The following is a 15,868-nucleotide window of genomic DNA, read 5'->3' as shown; positions in this document are numbered from 1 at the left end:
GATCCCCCATTTCATTTATGAATAGCTTTAGCGTTAATTTGAAAGCCAGTGTATTGATAAAAAGAATGTAAAAGGGAAACCATTAAAAGAAATGAGGCTTATTGCAACAACCAAGTATTGAGGCCAACACTTCAATCTATTTCCTGCAGATCAAATGAAAAAAAGTGCTATAGAGGCTGCACTGGTTGAGTGAAATAAGCATGGGATTTGGTGGCAGACAGAGCTAGTTGCAAGCTCAGCTCTGCCACTTAGGAGCCCTGAGAACTTGGGTCAATTATTTTACCTTTCTGAGCCATGGTTTTCTTTTCTTTTCTTTTTCTTCTTTTTTTTTTTTTAGATGGAGTCTCACTCTGTTGCCCAGGTTGGAGTGCGGTGGTGCGATCTCGGCTCATTGCAACCTCTGCCTCCTGGGTTCAAGCAATTCTTCCTGCCTTAGCCTCTGGAGTAGCTGGGATTACAGGCATCCACACCATGCCTCGCTAAGTTTTCTATTATTTAGTAGAGATAGGGTTTCGCCATGTTGACCAGGCTGGTCTTGAACTCCTGACCTCAGGTGATCTGCCCACCTTGGCCTCCCAAAGTGTTGGGATTACAGGCATGAGCCACACACCCAGCCAAACATGGTTTTCTCATTTGTACAGTGGAGAGAATTATGCCATCCTCAAAGGGCTGTGAAGATTAAATAAGATAACATGCTGAAACACCTAGCTCAGTGCCTAGCTTAGGGACATCATAAGTGCTCAGTAAATATTAGTTCTCCACCAGTGTCTTGCCTTCTGAACAAAGCCCTGAAATCATGTCTTTGTTCGATGATACAAACTCACGTGTCTTAATCCTACACTCTGTGCCATTGGATTTCTAGATGATCCTAGACAAGGTAACCTGCAGGCTTTCCAGAATCTATGCCATGTTTATGTGTAAGCTCTGATTCTTAAGAGAGGGCACAATAGAATCTGAGCATATTCAATATTATACTATAATTTTAATTGTTTTCATAATATACATCACAGAATACAAAATTCAAATCATCTTGGCTGGTGTTATCAGAAATCTCTGATTGCAGAAGGCATGCAACTTTAGGTTTAGAAAAAGAGGTCATGAGATAAGCAAGACTGAGAATATGGATTTACAGAATGTCATTGTGCAAAACACGTGTCACACACACACTTGGAATGCCAGAGATGGGCTGGAAGGAGAAATGGGGAGGCTTTGCAATTACTGATAATCTTTTCTTTCTTATTTTGGGTGCTGCTTACCGGGATGTGTTCATTTTGTGAGTATTGACACGGCCATCCCTTCTGATTGGTGCTCTTTTCTGTTTGCATGTCATACTTCATTAAAAAGTTTATTTAAAGAGAAATAAGTGTCACATAGTTTGTATGCATTCAGCATGAGGTGGGATAAATCCTGGAGAAGCCTCATGTCAATTTACCAGGGAATTCCCTGTAAATCCTGGATCAGGCTTTTTCCTGGATGGTCTAGATTTTCATAGGTAAGAACAGAATGCAATCCAAAGTTACCGTCATCTCTTCTGGACCACGGCTGCAGCCTCACAACTGGCCTCCCTGTGTCTACCCTTAAGCCTCTACAATCCATTCTCCACTTACCCGATGAAGTCTTTAAAAACAGAAATCGGATTACATTATTTCTCTTTCCAAAACCCTCCTGTGATTTTCAATAGCGTGTAGAGAAAATGCTGAACTTTCTATCATGACCTACAAGGCCTCACAGGATCTCCATGCTTCCTTCCTGTCTGACGTCCTCTGCCACCTCTCTCCTCCTCCCTCTGTGCAGTCCAGCACTCTGGCTGCCATTTTCCATGTCACCCATGTCAAATGCATTCCTATCTCAGGGACTTTGCATTTACTGTCCTTGCTGCCTGGAATGCTTTCCCCTCAGATTCCTGCAGGGCTGTCTCCTTCTAGTCACTCAAGTTTCAGCCCATGATCTCATAGAGCAGCTTTCTCTCTTTTTTCTTCCCTTAGTTTTATTTATTTATTTATTTATTTATTTTTAGACAGAGTCTTGCTCTGTTGCCCAGGCTGGAGTGTAATGGCGCGATCTGGGCTCACTGCAACCTCCGCCTCCCGGGTTGAAGCAATTCTCCCACCTCAGCCTTCTGAGTAGCTGGGGATACAGGCATGCACCACCATGCCTGGCTAATTTTTGTATTTTTAGTAGAGGCGGGGTTTCACCATGTTGGCCAGACTGCTCTCGAACTCCTGACCTCAAGTGATTGTCTTGGCCTCCCCAAGTGCAGGGATTACAGGCGTGAGCCACCGAACCCAGCCCTCTTTTTTCTTATAATTAATTATTTTCTTTTTCAATCAGCTTCCTCAGGTTGAGTTCATGCTTTTTTTTTGATCATCACTCCCTGCTCCTCTCTAGCACACCACTTCATCTTATTTCCTCTATAGTATCTGCAGTTATCTGATATCACATGTTTATTTAAATGTATGATTTGTCCATGCCCACCCCTCAGGACTGTAAGCTTCATGGAGGCAGAGGCTTTGCCTGTTTTTTTCACTCTTGTATCTGCAGTGCCTTGAAGAGTACCTGAGACGGAGAAGGTACTTAATAGATATCTGACTGTGTGATCTTTACAAGCCTCTTACCCTCTGAATTTCAATTTCCATATCTGTAAATTTAGGCTAATAAGCTTCTCCCCCCGCCCCACCTCCCCCAGGGTTGTTGTAAAGATTGAAGGAGGTAACATATATGAAGCACTTAGCACAGTGCCTGGCACATGGTACAAATGGTGGCTGTGTTCCCTGGGTGCTAACTGTAAGGCATTTTTAATTTTTTATGCCCACCAGAATCCTCTCATTCATTCATCATGAGCAAGCAATCATCTTTTATTAGGGGCCCTTTGACAAGATGGTAACACAGCCTGTCGAGAGACCAGGTTTCACAGCATCATTCTGATGTTTCTTTGGCTAAGTGTTAGCCTTTCTCTGTGTGATGTACAATAATTAACTGATTAACAGAGACCTTGTGCTACTTCAGATCGTTCTTTAAAAGGCACTGCGGATGGAATTTGTATCTAGAATAATGAGTAGCCTGCAGGACACTGCACCACGGTCAGACAGGTAATAAACGAAAGCACAGGAGCACGACGCTCCGGCCAGGAGCCAGTGGCCGGCGAGAAAGCTCTCTGCTGTGACAAATGGGGCCATTTGTTCCTGGGGCATCCTGAGTAAATTGGTATCTTTAGAAGAGTTTTGTTAAAAAACAAAAAAACTCTGCCTGAAATGTTCAGAAGGAAACAGGGCCTGCCACTTTAAGAATCTGAGTTCGTAAAGGTGAAAGTGGCCTCTGTAAGATATGATGTAAATAAATGCAGAAATCTTGGGTAAGGTACCTCATTGAATGGTAAAGAGGTATTGGTTTTAAAGGAGGAGAGAACCAAGAAGAATAAAACTGGGGAGTGAGAATGTGTGTGTGTGTGTGTGAGAGAGAGAGAGAGAGAGAGAGAGCCAATTGTGGTAGTCGGTCAGTCACCCAGGTAACAATATACTGATTGTAAGGAAATCGTCACAAAATTTTAGTTACAAAATGGGAAAATGTTCCATTGTGTTCCTTTAAAATTTTATCTTTTCTTCCTATGATCTGAGGAAGAAAAGATTGGGAAAAAATCAAATGAAAAGCAAATCTCTTTCTCTCCCCAACCCCTGAAAAAAAAAATCCCCTAAGTAGGTCACACACAGTATCCTCAATCATCTCAGCGGAGGCTCAGCCTACAGCAAGCATAAAAGAATTTCGAGGCGTTACCTAGATAGATCTGATTAGGGAGAGATGCCGACGGGTGACACAGGGTAGAAGTCATTAGACTAATGATCTTTAATCAGGTTGGAGTTGGGGAGTTAGGGACATTCATGTCTGGGGTTCTTTCATCGGTGTCTTAAACTAGAGGAACTGGCCTCTTGGGTTTATTTGCAGCCCTAGAGAGTTCAGAGCTAAACAAAGTTTAAGAGGTAAGTTTATTTCTTTGGGAGAATATGAGAGCTCAATTTACAAACAGAAAAAGTACCTCATTATAGTTAGGTAGTTTATATCATTGAAACTTGTTCTGCATTATATTTCTCTTTATCCTCCACTGAGATGATCTAATTTATTTATTTATTTATTTATTTATTTATTTATTTATTTATTTATTTTTGAGACAGAGTCTTGCTTTGTCACCCAGGCTGGAGTGCAGTGGCGCAATCTCACCTCACTGCAAACTCCGCCTCTCGAGTTCAAGTGATTCTCCTGCCTCAGCCTCCTGAGTAGCTCGGATTACAAGTGCACGCCACCAAGCCTGGCTAGTTTTTGCATTTTTAGTAGAGATGGGGTTTCACCATGTTGGCCAGGCTGGTCTTGAACTCCTGACCTTAGGTGATTCGCCCACCTTGACGTCCCAAAGACGATCTAATTTATGTTTTGATTTTAATAAAGAAAGCATTACAAATTATTAATTACATATGTAATAAATGAATACTTTTAAAAATTAAGAATAATTTTTTTGACTACCATCCCTAATTTCATATCCCTCCTTTATGGGGAACTGTTTTCATCTTTTTGGTGTATTACCTTTCAGTTTTTTTCTATGTATTTCCATACATATACTTATAGAAAATAGAATATTTGGGATTTAAAAAATGTAACATTTCATACTATATGCAATGCTCTGAAACTTGTTTCTCCCCCAACAATTTGTCTTTTTTATGTGTTTGTAGAGGTGGGGGTCTCACTGTGTTGCACAGGCTGGTCTGGAACTCCTGGGCTCAAGTGATCCTCCTGCCTTAGCCTCCCAGAGTGGTGGGATTACAGGTGTGGCCAGTCAACAATTTATCTTAAAGATCTTTTAAAATTAGTATCCAGATCGAATTCATTCCTTCTAACTGCTGTATCACAGTCCACTGTATGAATGTGTGAGAGTTTATTTCCTTACCTGCTTATGGATAGACATATAGGTTGTTTCCCAATTAGAACAGTATTTTTTTTTTTTACAAAAAGTCATATTGAGCTATATAATTCCCATACCATACATTTATCTTTTTTAAGTGTACAATTTAGCGGTTTTTAGTAACTCACAAAGTTGTACACCAACCCCACTATCTAATTACGAACATTTTCATCACCCCCTAAAGAAACCCAGTATCCGGCCAGGCACAGTGGCTCACATCTGTAATCCCAGTACTTTGGGAGGCTGAGACGTGCCGATCACGAAGTCAGGAGATCGAGACCATCCTGGCTAACACGGTGAAACCCTGTCTCTACTAAAAATACAAAAAATTAGCCGAGTGTGGTGGCGGGCGCCTGTAGTCCCAGCTACTCGGGAGGCTGAGGCAGGAGAATGGCGTGAACCTGGGAGATGGAACTTGCAGTGAGCTGAGATCGCACCACTGCACTCCAGCCTGGGCAACAGAGTGAGACTGTCTCAAAAAAAAAAAAAAAAAAGAAACCCAGTACCCATTAGCAGTCATCTCATTTCCCCTTCTCCTCAGTCTCTGCGAACACTCATCTACATTCTCTCTCGGTGCATTTGCCTATTTTTAACATTTTGTTTTAACAGAATTATATGACAAAATGTGATCTTTTGTGTTTGGCTTCTTTCCCTTAGCGTATCAGTTTCAAGGTTCATCCGTGTTGCAGCATGTATCTGTACTTTGTTCTTTTTTCTTTGGCCAAATAACGTTCCATTGAATGGATATACCACATTTTGCGTATCTGTTCTTCAGCAGGCGGACATTTGAGTTATTTCCTCCTTTTGGCCATTATGAATAATGCTGCTGTGAACATCTGTGTGCAAGTTTTTGTGTGAGGACATGTTTCCAATTCTCTTCTGTGTATACTAGGAGTGGGACTACCGGGTCATTAGGCAACTCTTTGTTTAACTTTTGAGGATCTACCAAACTGTTTTTTGAAGTGGCTGTGCCCTTCTACATTGCCATAGATGTGAGTTTTTAGAACAAGAACAAGGAAGAATATGTTCATGGGCCAAATGGATGTATTTATTCTTGAGACATCTCAGCCATATTTGGAGCAAGCTGAAAAACAACTCAGCACTGTTCAGCAGAACTTTCTGTGATGATGAAAACGTTCTAAATCTGTGCTGTCCAATATGGTAGCCACTAGCCACGTGTAGGTGTTTAACACTTGCAAGGCGACTCCTGTGGCCGAGGAACTGCATTTTTAATTTTAATTAATTTAAATATGATTGTACTCATGTGTCCAGTGGCTATGGTATCGGATAGCTCAGTACTTATTCTCTCCTGTATGTAAAGACCAACAGAACCCAAAAGGTCACCATAAAGATACCGGAGAAGTGATCCACCTTCTAGTATGCACCTTGCAACTCCAAGTTAGCTCTTGTCACAGACATCACAGAGAAGAAATTCAGAGAAGAAATTAAACCAGAATTGAGAAGGAATTAAACCAGAATTGTACCACACTGAAATTCAGGTAACTCCCAACTTTTGCAGAATTATGCTTGGAAAGTTGGCATTTCATGTATCTCCTTTTAGCTTACCAGTTTAAAGAACTATCTTTATATTATTTTGTTTCTTTGTACAAGAGCAATTTATGCTCACTACAGAGAAGCATGAAAAGAAAATAAAAACTACCACAGATAATTGCTGCTAAAATCTTGGGGGGGTGTGTGTATATTTAACTGTGTGTATATGCATGTGTGTGTGTATGTGTATGTATGTGTGTGTGTGTGTGTATATATACTGTTAAAGAAAACGTTATTTAATGATCCTTCTTAAAGCACAGTAAAGAAAACTTTATTTAGAACCATTGAGATAGGTATAGGAACTACTGCAATGGGCTTTGCAGGGGGGAGACAGACTGGGCTCAGCTGTGAATACAGAATAAGCAAGTGGGAATTTATGGCCAAGGAAAAGGGTTGGGGGAAGTGGATGGAAAATTACTAAGAGAAAACATCAGGAGTAAGGGTGATTCTGGCTAATCTGAACTAACAGGGTTCTTGCTGAAGGCAGACCGGGGTAATCACATGTCATCTGGGGGGATGCTGGAGGATAAGAGGCCTGATCAGATATTAAGAGTGATTAGATATTGAGGTTGATTAGATATTTATGTGGGTGGTTCTTTCTGACCTGACTCACCATGGTTCTTCCCAAAACTGAGTTTTACAAATAAGTGCACAGATAAGTCTAGAAGAAGATTCAGGAGCTGGACTAAAGTTTCATCAAGCAATGTCTTTGTCAGTACACACAGAATTCAACTATATTTCGGCTTTGGTAGAAGAGCGGAAGTGACATTGGAATCAATCTTGTTCCTTCCTCACAGTTCCTCTTTACAGTTCTGATCAGATTTCATTCACTTACTGAGTTCTCCCTATGCCAGGCCCATGCTGGGTGAGACCCAGTCTCCTGGGAGAGATGGACATCAAAAAGCCCAGTGTGACAAGGCTCTGATGGGCATGGAGTGAGGACAGAGAAAGCACAGGAGAGAGAGTAGCCACTGCCTGAGGAATCGTGGAAGACAGCAAAGGAGATGTTACATTTGAGCTGGAGGAATTCACTGTGCAGAGGAGAGAAGGAAGGGTGTTACAGCAGAGGGAATTGCACTGGCAAAGGCTTGGGGCATGACAGAGCCAGGTGTGTTCTGGGAGGGGAGAATGCTCGTGTGTGGCTGGAGGAGCAGTATCAGGGGCCACGTGTGATTGCCTGCCTTACTGTCTTTTAATTCTCTTATCACCCCCGTGAGGTAAGTAAAATGTCATCCCTGTCTTACAGGCAGAAAAAATGGGAGCTGAGAGAAGTTAAGTAACTTGCCTGAGGTTGCACAGCTAGTAAGGGACAGGGCCGAGATTCTGATCTGTTTGAGCACAAAACCCTAACTTGGGAGATGGGGTAGGTTAGATTCCATTTGTGAAGAGTCTTTTCTGTCACACTCAGAAGTTCAGAAGTCACCCTGAGGTAATTCAGCAGGGTACCAGCTTGAGCGGATCTGTGCTCTAGGAAGATCTTTGTGGCAGCAAAGCAAAGATAGTTTGTAAGCAGGTCAGCAATTCACCTTGGGCTGAACTATCCTCAGTGCATTGCACGCGTGCGCGCGCGCACACACACACACACACACACACTCTCTCTCTCTCTCTCTCTCTCTCTCTCTCTCTCTCTGTCCTTCAAAGAAAGGAGCCTCTGAGAATCCAGCACTCTTTGTTTCCCTCTTCCTTCTCAAATGAAAACCAGCAGCTCTGAGTTCTATGTTTATTCCAGATCACAGTGGAAGAAGATTAGAGGGGCTGGGGACACTGCCCCTTGCTGAGGGACCTTGGATTAATCGCTTCTCACATGACTTCAGTTTTCTTATCTGTAAAATGAAATTCTTGGTGTTTCCACCTTTACATGTCCTTTCCGTCTTTACAATTGTCGGATTCCTAACAGTGGTGGGACCTATTAAGGGATTTCGCTCTGGCCGCATACTATGATTTTTGGAGAGCTAAGCTAGTTCTGGACTGGCTGCCCCCAAATTTAGATAGAGTCTCTTAGCATTTCCTGCATAAGGCCAGAGACTGGATTTTCTAGGTATTGCTGAGGACTTAAGGTCTTCTTTGGTTTTCAGGCTAGGCCAACGGCTGCAAATAACCTAATTAGGACCTCGCAAGCAACTTGCCCAGTGAAAGCTAATTTAATTAGGGTCTTATTAGTTGTTATAACTACTTTTTAATGAAGCTTTATTACATTCAACTACGCAAATCCTAAGCAATTGTTTTAAATGCTGGCAAATGACCCATTAGTCTTTGATTTCACTTCTATTTTTGCATTGTTCACATCTATCCTGAGATTGAGATGCCTGTAGTTCATTTTTCCTCTTTGAAGCCAGGTGCAGCCTTGAAGGCATATTTTCTGTTCTAGTCTCATTACCCATTCTCTGGGATTCCCCATCCACTTACGCTAGTGATATGATATTGGAGTGATATGTGGGGTGGAGAAAGGCTGGGAAATCTCTTCCCAGTGGTCTTCCATATTCCCTAACGTTTCCATCATTAATCACTCCATGGTTGGAAGACTTTGAGGATAAGGGCCCCTGGTTGAAATGCAGATGTCATTTTGGAGACAAATGCAGAAAACCATTATTATGAATTAACACCTGAGGATTAGCTCATCATATTAGCTAACTGGTCAATACAAGAGACTTCAACAGAATGGATTCTGGATGGAGTAGTTTTGATAGTTGCTGGTGTGTAGAGGAGGATGAAAGAAAACCAAGAATTAATTCGTTTCTACTGTGCAACAGTCACTGGGCTAGGTACGTTCACATATATTATCTCATTTAATTCTTTTAACAACCTTGATATAAATGTATTAGTATCACTGATAATAAGAGAAGAAGAGAAGAGTCAGCTTCATGTCACACAGCTAGTAAGAGGAAAAGCCTAGGAGAGCACTGAAGTGTGGGCAGCTTTGGCCTCCAGTGGGACAGTGTCATGACCCTGGGGGTTAACAACTTCAGAGGATTGCCTGAGGCCAGGTGAGCCCCAGGACCAGTGACTGAGGGTCACTAAAGACAAACTTGACAGGGCTCACAACTTGGCCTGAGCAGTGCTGATCTCTTTGTGTTCTGTTTCTTTTCATCCTCAATGGGCAGTGTGATGTCACAGTATGATGTCATCATTAAGAGACTAGGATCTGGGCTAGGCATGGTGGCTCACACCTGTAATCCCAGCACTTTGGGAGGCCGAGGCGGGAGGATCATGAGGTCAGGAGTTCGAGATCAGCTTAGCCAGCATGGTGAAACCCTGTCTCTACTAAAATACAAAAAATTAGCCGGGCACGTGGCGTACGCCTGTAGTCCCAGGTACTCAGGAGGCTGAGGCAGGAGAATTGCTTGAACCTGGCAGGCAGAGGTTGCAGTGAACCGAGATCACATCATTGCACTCCAGCCTGAGTGACATGGCGAGACTCCCAAGACTCCATCTCAAAAAAAAAAAAAAAAAAAAAGAGGCTAGGATCTGGCAGGAGGCCCACTGAGATTCACATCCTGGTTCCAGCCTTTTTGTGCAGGTATGACCCTGGGCCAGTTGTTTAAACTCCCTAAGCTGTGGTTTTCTCATCTGGAAAGGAGAAAATAGCAACTTCCTCATAATCTTCTGGAAGTTATAGAATATGTGCCAAGCATCTGACACCAGGCAAGTGCCGGTGAGCCGAGCTTCCTCCACATCTGAGCTGGTGTTGGAGTGCTTTGTAGCTACAGTGGGAAAACAGGAAGTACACACACAGGGAACGTGGAGACTGTTCTTATTAGGCCGGGGGTTCTTAAACTTAAGTGTGCATCAGTAGTACCCAGAGGGCTTGGGAAAACCCAGACTGCTTGGGGTGCACCTCCAGTTTCTGATTCAGTTGTTCTGGGATGGGGTCTAGGATTTGTCATCTATAACAAGTTTCTGGGTGATGTCAATGCTGCTGGGCTGAGGACCCCACTTGAAGACCCACTGGATAAGGCCACTCACAGTGTATGCTCTTTGACAACACAGTCAGCAGCTCCAGGACAGAGTGTTCCAAGTCCACCTGAGCCTGGGGTGAGTCAGAGAAGCAGAGCTCTGGCTGTTTTCCTCTTTCCCATTTTCTACCCTGCCTCTGTGGCTTCTTGAGTCCTTGAGAGCCAGTCCTTGTGAACAGGGGCCAAAAATATTCTCTTAATTTTGATTATTTACTTATTTATAGCCACGCCAGTTCCTGGGCCTGCTTAGGTTGAAGGGAATTTTTTTTTTTTTTTTGGTGGTTTGAGTAAACTAATTTTGTGGCTAAAAGCACTGATACAATTTGTTTTTCACTGAGAGCAAAGAGAAGTTAGGCTCCAAGTAACAACTTCCAATTAATCTATCAGTCTGAAAGTTTACATTTTTAATAGGCTTATCATTTTGATTTAACAAATGGTATAGACATTGTCAGGCATGCAGAAAAAATAGTGCTTGCTGTCCATCATCCTTTTCATCAAGAAGGCGCAACTCACTGGATACCAGTGAGATAATTTATGTAAAATTGTTTAACACGATGTCTTTCAAAGGACAAATTATAATAATTTATGTTATTGTGTTTACTGAACAAATGTTTGTTGAGCCCTTATAAAGTGACAGCATGCTTGATGTCAGATTTTCTCCACTTCAACAGCGATTGACATCTTGGGCGAGGTAATTCTTTGTTGTGGGAGCTGTCCTTTGCATTGTAGGATGTTTAGCAGCATACCTGGCCTCTCCCAGTTAATGCCAGTAGCACCCCCAGTGTGACAATAAAAAATGTCTCCTGACATTGCTAAACGTCCCCTGGGGAAAAATTGCTCTTGGATGAGAACTACTGGTTTACATGAATAATCTTATATTGCATCTTTGCAACACCCAACAAAATTAGCTGTTATTTGTTTTATTTTAGAGATGGGAGAAAAGAGGATCAGAGAGTTGAGCAATTTGCTGAAGGCCACACAGGTAGTCAAGAAGCAGGAGTGGAGTTTGAACCCAGGACTGACAATCCAGAGCCTCAGTCTCGACTACTATTCTTGCTTCTTAAGAGTACACATGTAAGAATGTATAGAAGAGGCTAGGTACGGTGGCTCACACCTGTAATTCCAGCACTTTTGGAGGCTGAGGCGAATCGATCACTTGAGATCAGGAGTTCGAGACCAGCTGGCCAACATGGCAAAACCCTGTCTCTACTAAAAATACAAAACTTAGCTAGGTGTGGTGGTGCATGCCTGTAATCCCAGCTACTAGGGAGGCTGAGGCCTGAGAATCGCTTGAACCCAGGAGGTGAAGGTTGCAGTGATCTGAGATTGCGCCATGGTTCTCCAGTCTGGGTGACAGAGCGAGACCCTATCTTAAAAGAAAAAAAAAGTTGCATAGAATAAAGTCCACCCAATCACAGACATTGTGGTAATTGCCTTTGGGAAGGAGAGAGGTGAATGAGATGAGGGGTGGGGAGCCTTTTAGATATATTTGTAACTTTTTATTTCTTAAAAGAAGATGTATAGCAAATTCAGCAACATGTTAAATTTGGATGGAGGACTCATGGGTGTCCCAAATTACTTCTTGTACTTTTTGGAATGACCGAAATATCACAAATCTAAATATTGAAACAATTTGAAAAAGAGAGAAACATGACCATAAATGTTAGGCAAAGTCATCTGATTTTTTTTGACCATGTGATCATCATACCTGGCACTCTAAAAAAACTTTACTTTTTACTCTTCTGCCCTTTTTTAACAGAGGATTTTCCCAACTATTCGGTGAGGAGGAACCTGTCTCATTTTTGTTTCCTCAAAACACATAGCCCATTCATAGAATTTGTCATGATCATAATATTAACAGGTACTTAAATATCTCCTCTGAAGTGGATGCCATCTTAGAGGCTTCATGTACATTAATAGTTGACATTTATGAAATATTTACTAGTGTTTGGCACCTAGCTGAGTCCCTTTCATCCATTTCTCATTTATTCCTCACTACAATTCTTTGAGGTTGATGATTTTGGTCTCGTTTTACAGGTGAGTTAACTGGGGCTTAGCAAGCTGAGCAGAAGAGCCAGACAGATATGTCAGATTTCAAAGTTCCTGTTCTTTTTTAGTTTTATTTTTTATTTTTTTTTGAGATGGAGTCTCGCTGTGTCTCCCAGACCGGAGTGCAGTGGTGCAATCTCGGCTTACTGCAACCTCCACCTCCTGGGTTCAGGTGATGGATTCTCCTGCCTCAGCCTCCTGAGTGGCTGGGATTACAGGTGCCTGCCACCACATCCGGCTAATTTTTGTATTTTTAGTAAAGACGTGGTTTCACTGTGTTGGCCAGGCTGGTCTCAAACTCCTGACTTCAAGTGTTCTGCCTGCCTCGGACTCCCAAAGTGTTTGCTAGGAGTATAGGAGTGAGCCACCGCCTGGCCTTCAAGTCCCTATTCTTTCTAGTACAGCAACTGAAGCAGGAGTCATTAAGAGCTAGCAAGGGTGTCTCAGAGAAGAGAAGGTGCCATCCCTCTTCCTCAAGATGAGGGGGTGGGATGACGGTGACAGAGGCAGGTGACAGGAAGCGCTTTCCTGGTCAGATTCTGGGAATCACCTGGTGAGCCCAGGCCTCTGGCTTAGTGGCATTCCCAACGCTGTGGCAAGTGGGTCAAAGTTCACCCAGCCCCTGCCTTGTCCTAATTGCTGGTTCCAACACCTCTGGATTTAGTAGAGTTTAAAGATAACCCAGCTTCTCCCTCTAGATCAGCAGTTCAAGGGTAGGATTAAATTATTCCTCTGACTGACCAGGGTCCATTGGTTCCCTCTCAAAAGGCCTCCTTCCCTGGCAGAATCTGCTCAAGCGGCCAGCTCTTTGCTTCTTGAGTGGTGCTCAATTGAATTTTCAGTTGGTGAGTCTGGCGTCTTCCAGGGCCAATCCAAATTTTGCAACTAAAATGTGGTGCATTTGCATGCCCTGATCTAAATATAGGCTGTCTACTGCATTCTCTCGATCCACACAGGCCCCCACGGTGGGGAGGGGGTGAGCTTAGATGCCTAGAGGAATCCTTCCTTATTAACTCATCCTTTGAGTGCCTCCAACTGGATTGTTTTCCCGGGGATGGCAACAGCGTTTTCTTTTATTTTGTTATGGTTTTAAATTGGGATGTCAGTCCTGGAGCCTCGAACCACTGATGTGGACCGTGGTGGGCCTGGCAGCCCACCACATGTGAAAGATCAAATCTGTTTATATGTCCTGGCTGACTGCTTTTTTTTCTTAGCTCCTGGATAAAATACACACATTCCGAGGCTGTTGTCTCCTCTGGCTCCTTTGATGGATGGGTGTTGCATCCCAAGAGGGCAGCTAGCTAGCCCTGAACTCTGGGAAACTGACACCAAATTAGCTGGAAGGATTTGAAGCTTTCAAGACATCTTATCACCTCAGGAGGAAGTCACGTAGATGCCTGAAAGTTCTTGTGCCTCAGGCAGTGAGAAGCTATCAGCATAAAAACTGGCTTCTTCATCAATGTTGAAACATACTTTGTGGATGTGCAAATTGCTACACCCTTTCCAGAGAGAAATTTGACAATATACATCTGAGGCCTTTCCTGGGAGTCTGCCTTTTGATTTAACCATTCAAAGTGGACTTTATCCCAACAAAATCCTAAAGGGCAAGTGCCCTAAAGATATTAAGGAAAAGAATGTGCGCATCACAGCTAAAAACTGAAAACAAATTGCACATCAAGAGGGAATGGATTATTTTAAACATACGAAAAAATGCTTAACCTCATTCACAAAAATTCCACCTGTCAAGTTGGCAAAGATCCAAAAGTTTGATAACAGCTCTTAGTGAATGTGCGGCCACCCTCAAATGTCAGTTACTGAAATGTAAATTGACATAATCTCTACAGAAGACAATCTGGTAATATTTACAAACATGAAAACATTTACTCAGAATGGTCCACTTACAAGATTTTACAGATATATTTACTCATGTGGAAATTGGTGATGTATAAGAATATTGTTTTGTAGTAACAAAAATTCAAAATAACCTACAATGTCTTTCCGTGGAGATCTATCTGAAAAAAAAGAAATACTATGGAGCTACTAAGAATGAAGCTACTTTATTTGGAAATGGAATTTCCATTGAAATTGAAAGACCTTCAAGATACATTGTTCAGTGAAAAAAGCAAAATATAGAATAGTGTTTATGTTATTTCCATTAAAAAGATCATATAAATATATTTCTATATGCATAGAACATATCTGGAAGAATATATAAGAAACTGGTAGGAGTAGTTGCCTCCATGGAGGGGAATTGGATGACTGGGGCCAAGGAAGTGAGAGAGACAGACTTTTCACTCCACATTTGTACCTTGTAAAGTGATACCTTGTGTGTGTCTTATCTATTGGTGTAAATGGCTTGTTTACATAACTGGATTGGTTAAATACATTATGATACTTTCTATTATGGAATTCAGTGCAGCATTAAAAAGATGGGAAAGGCTGAGCACGGTGACTCATGCTTGTAATCCCAGCACTTTGGGAGGCCGAGGCAGGATGATCGCTTGAAGCCAGGAGTTTGAGACCAGCCTGGGCAACATAGGGAGACCCCATCTCAACAGAAGAATTTACAAATTAGCTGGGTGTGGTGGTGCACACCTGTGGTCCCTGCTACTTGGGAGGATGAAGTAGGGGGATATCGCTTGGGTTCAAGAGTTCAAGACTGCAATGAGCTGTGATTGTGCCACTGCACTCTAGCCTGGGTGACAGAGTGATACTCTGTCTATAAAAACAAAAAAGAAAAGAAAAAAGGGAAAAACAAAAAAAATGAAAAGACTCAGATTCATCGATATGATAAGAAGTCAGGCAGGATGACTTGCTGATTAGTGAAAAAAGCACTGGGTGATCTAATTTGTGTGAATACACATAACGACACACAGAGAAAATTCTGCAAAGTTGCATAGGCAAATATTAAACATGGTTATATCAATGGTGCTATGGTCTGAATGTTTGTCTCTCCCAAAATTAGTATGTTGAAACTTAATCCCCGTGCAGTGGTGTTGGTAAGTGGGTCATGTGGAAGGCGAGTAGGTCACCAGGGCAGAACTCTGATGAATGGGATCAGTGTACTTATAAAAGAGGCATTCGAGAGCCTGTTTGCCCCTTCTGCCATGTGAGGACACGTAGAAGTCACCATCTATGAGGGGCAGGTCCTCACCAGACACTGAATGTGCCTGCTCCTTGATCTTGGACTTCCCAGCCTCCAGAACTGTGAGCAATAAATTCTGTCATTTATTATAAATTACCCAGTCTAAGGTGTTTTGTTACAGCAGCCTGAATGGACTAAGGCAGGTGATATGATTATGGATGATTTTTCCTTTCTTTTTTATATTTTGCTGTTATGTATAAATTAGTTTTTGCTACCAAGAAA

At 42.3% G+C, this 15,868-nt stretch overlaps 1 protein-coding gene across 3 annotated transcripts in view; it reads right to left on the bottom strand.

Moving 5' to 3' along the window:
* ADRA1B (adrenoceptor alpha 1B) overlaps nucleotides 1-15,868 on the bottom strand; it is a 73,046-nt gene that overhangs the window by 41,795 nt on the left and 15,383 nt on the right. The window contains exon 2 of one of the 3 annotated variants that reach the window (XM_073994690.1): nucleotides 299-669. The exons of the other annotated variants lie outside the window; for them this stretch is intronic. Within the exon in view, the coding sequence (XP_073850791.1) occupies nucleotides 662-669 (8 nt within the window). The 3' untranslated portion in view covers nucleotides 299-661. Of the gene's footprint in view, nucleotides 1-298; nucleotides 670-15,868 lie in introns of those variants that run through there. 3 annotated transcript variants of the gene reach the window in all.

Source organism: Macaca fascicularis, chromosome 6 (genome assembly GCF_037993035.2).
Source record: "Macaca fascicularis isolate 582-1 chromosome 6, T2T-MFA8v1.1".
NCBI classification, from domain to species: Eukaryota; Metazoa; Chordata; class Mammalia; order Primates; family Cercopithecidae; genus Macaca; species Macaca fascicularis.
This window is presented reverse-complemented; position numbering and strand designations above follow the sequence as displayed.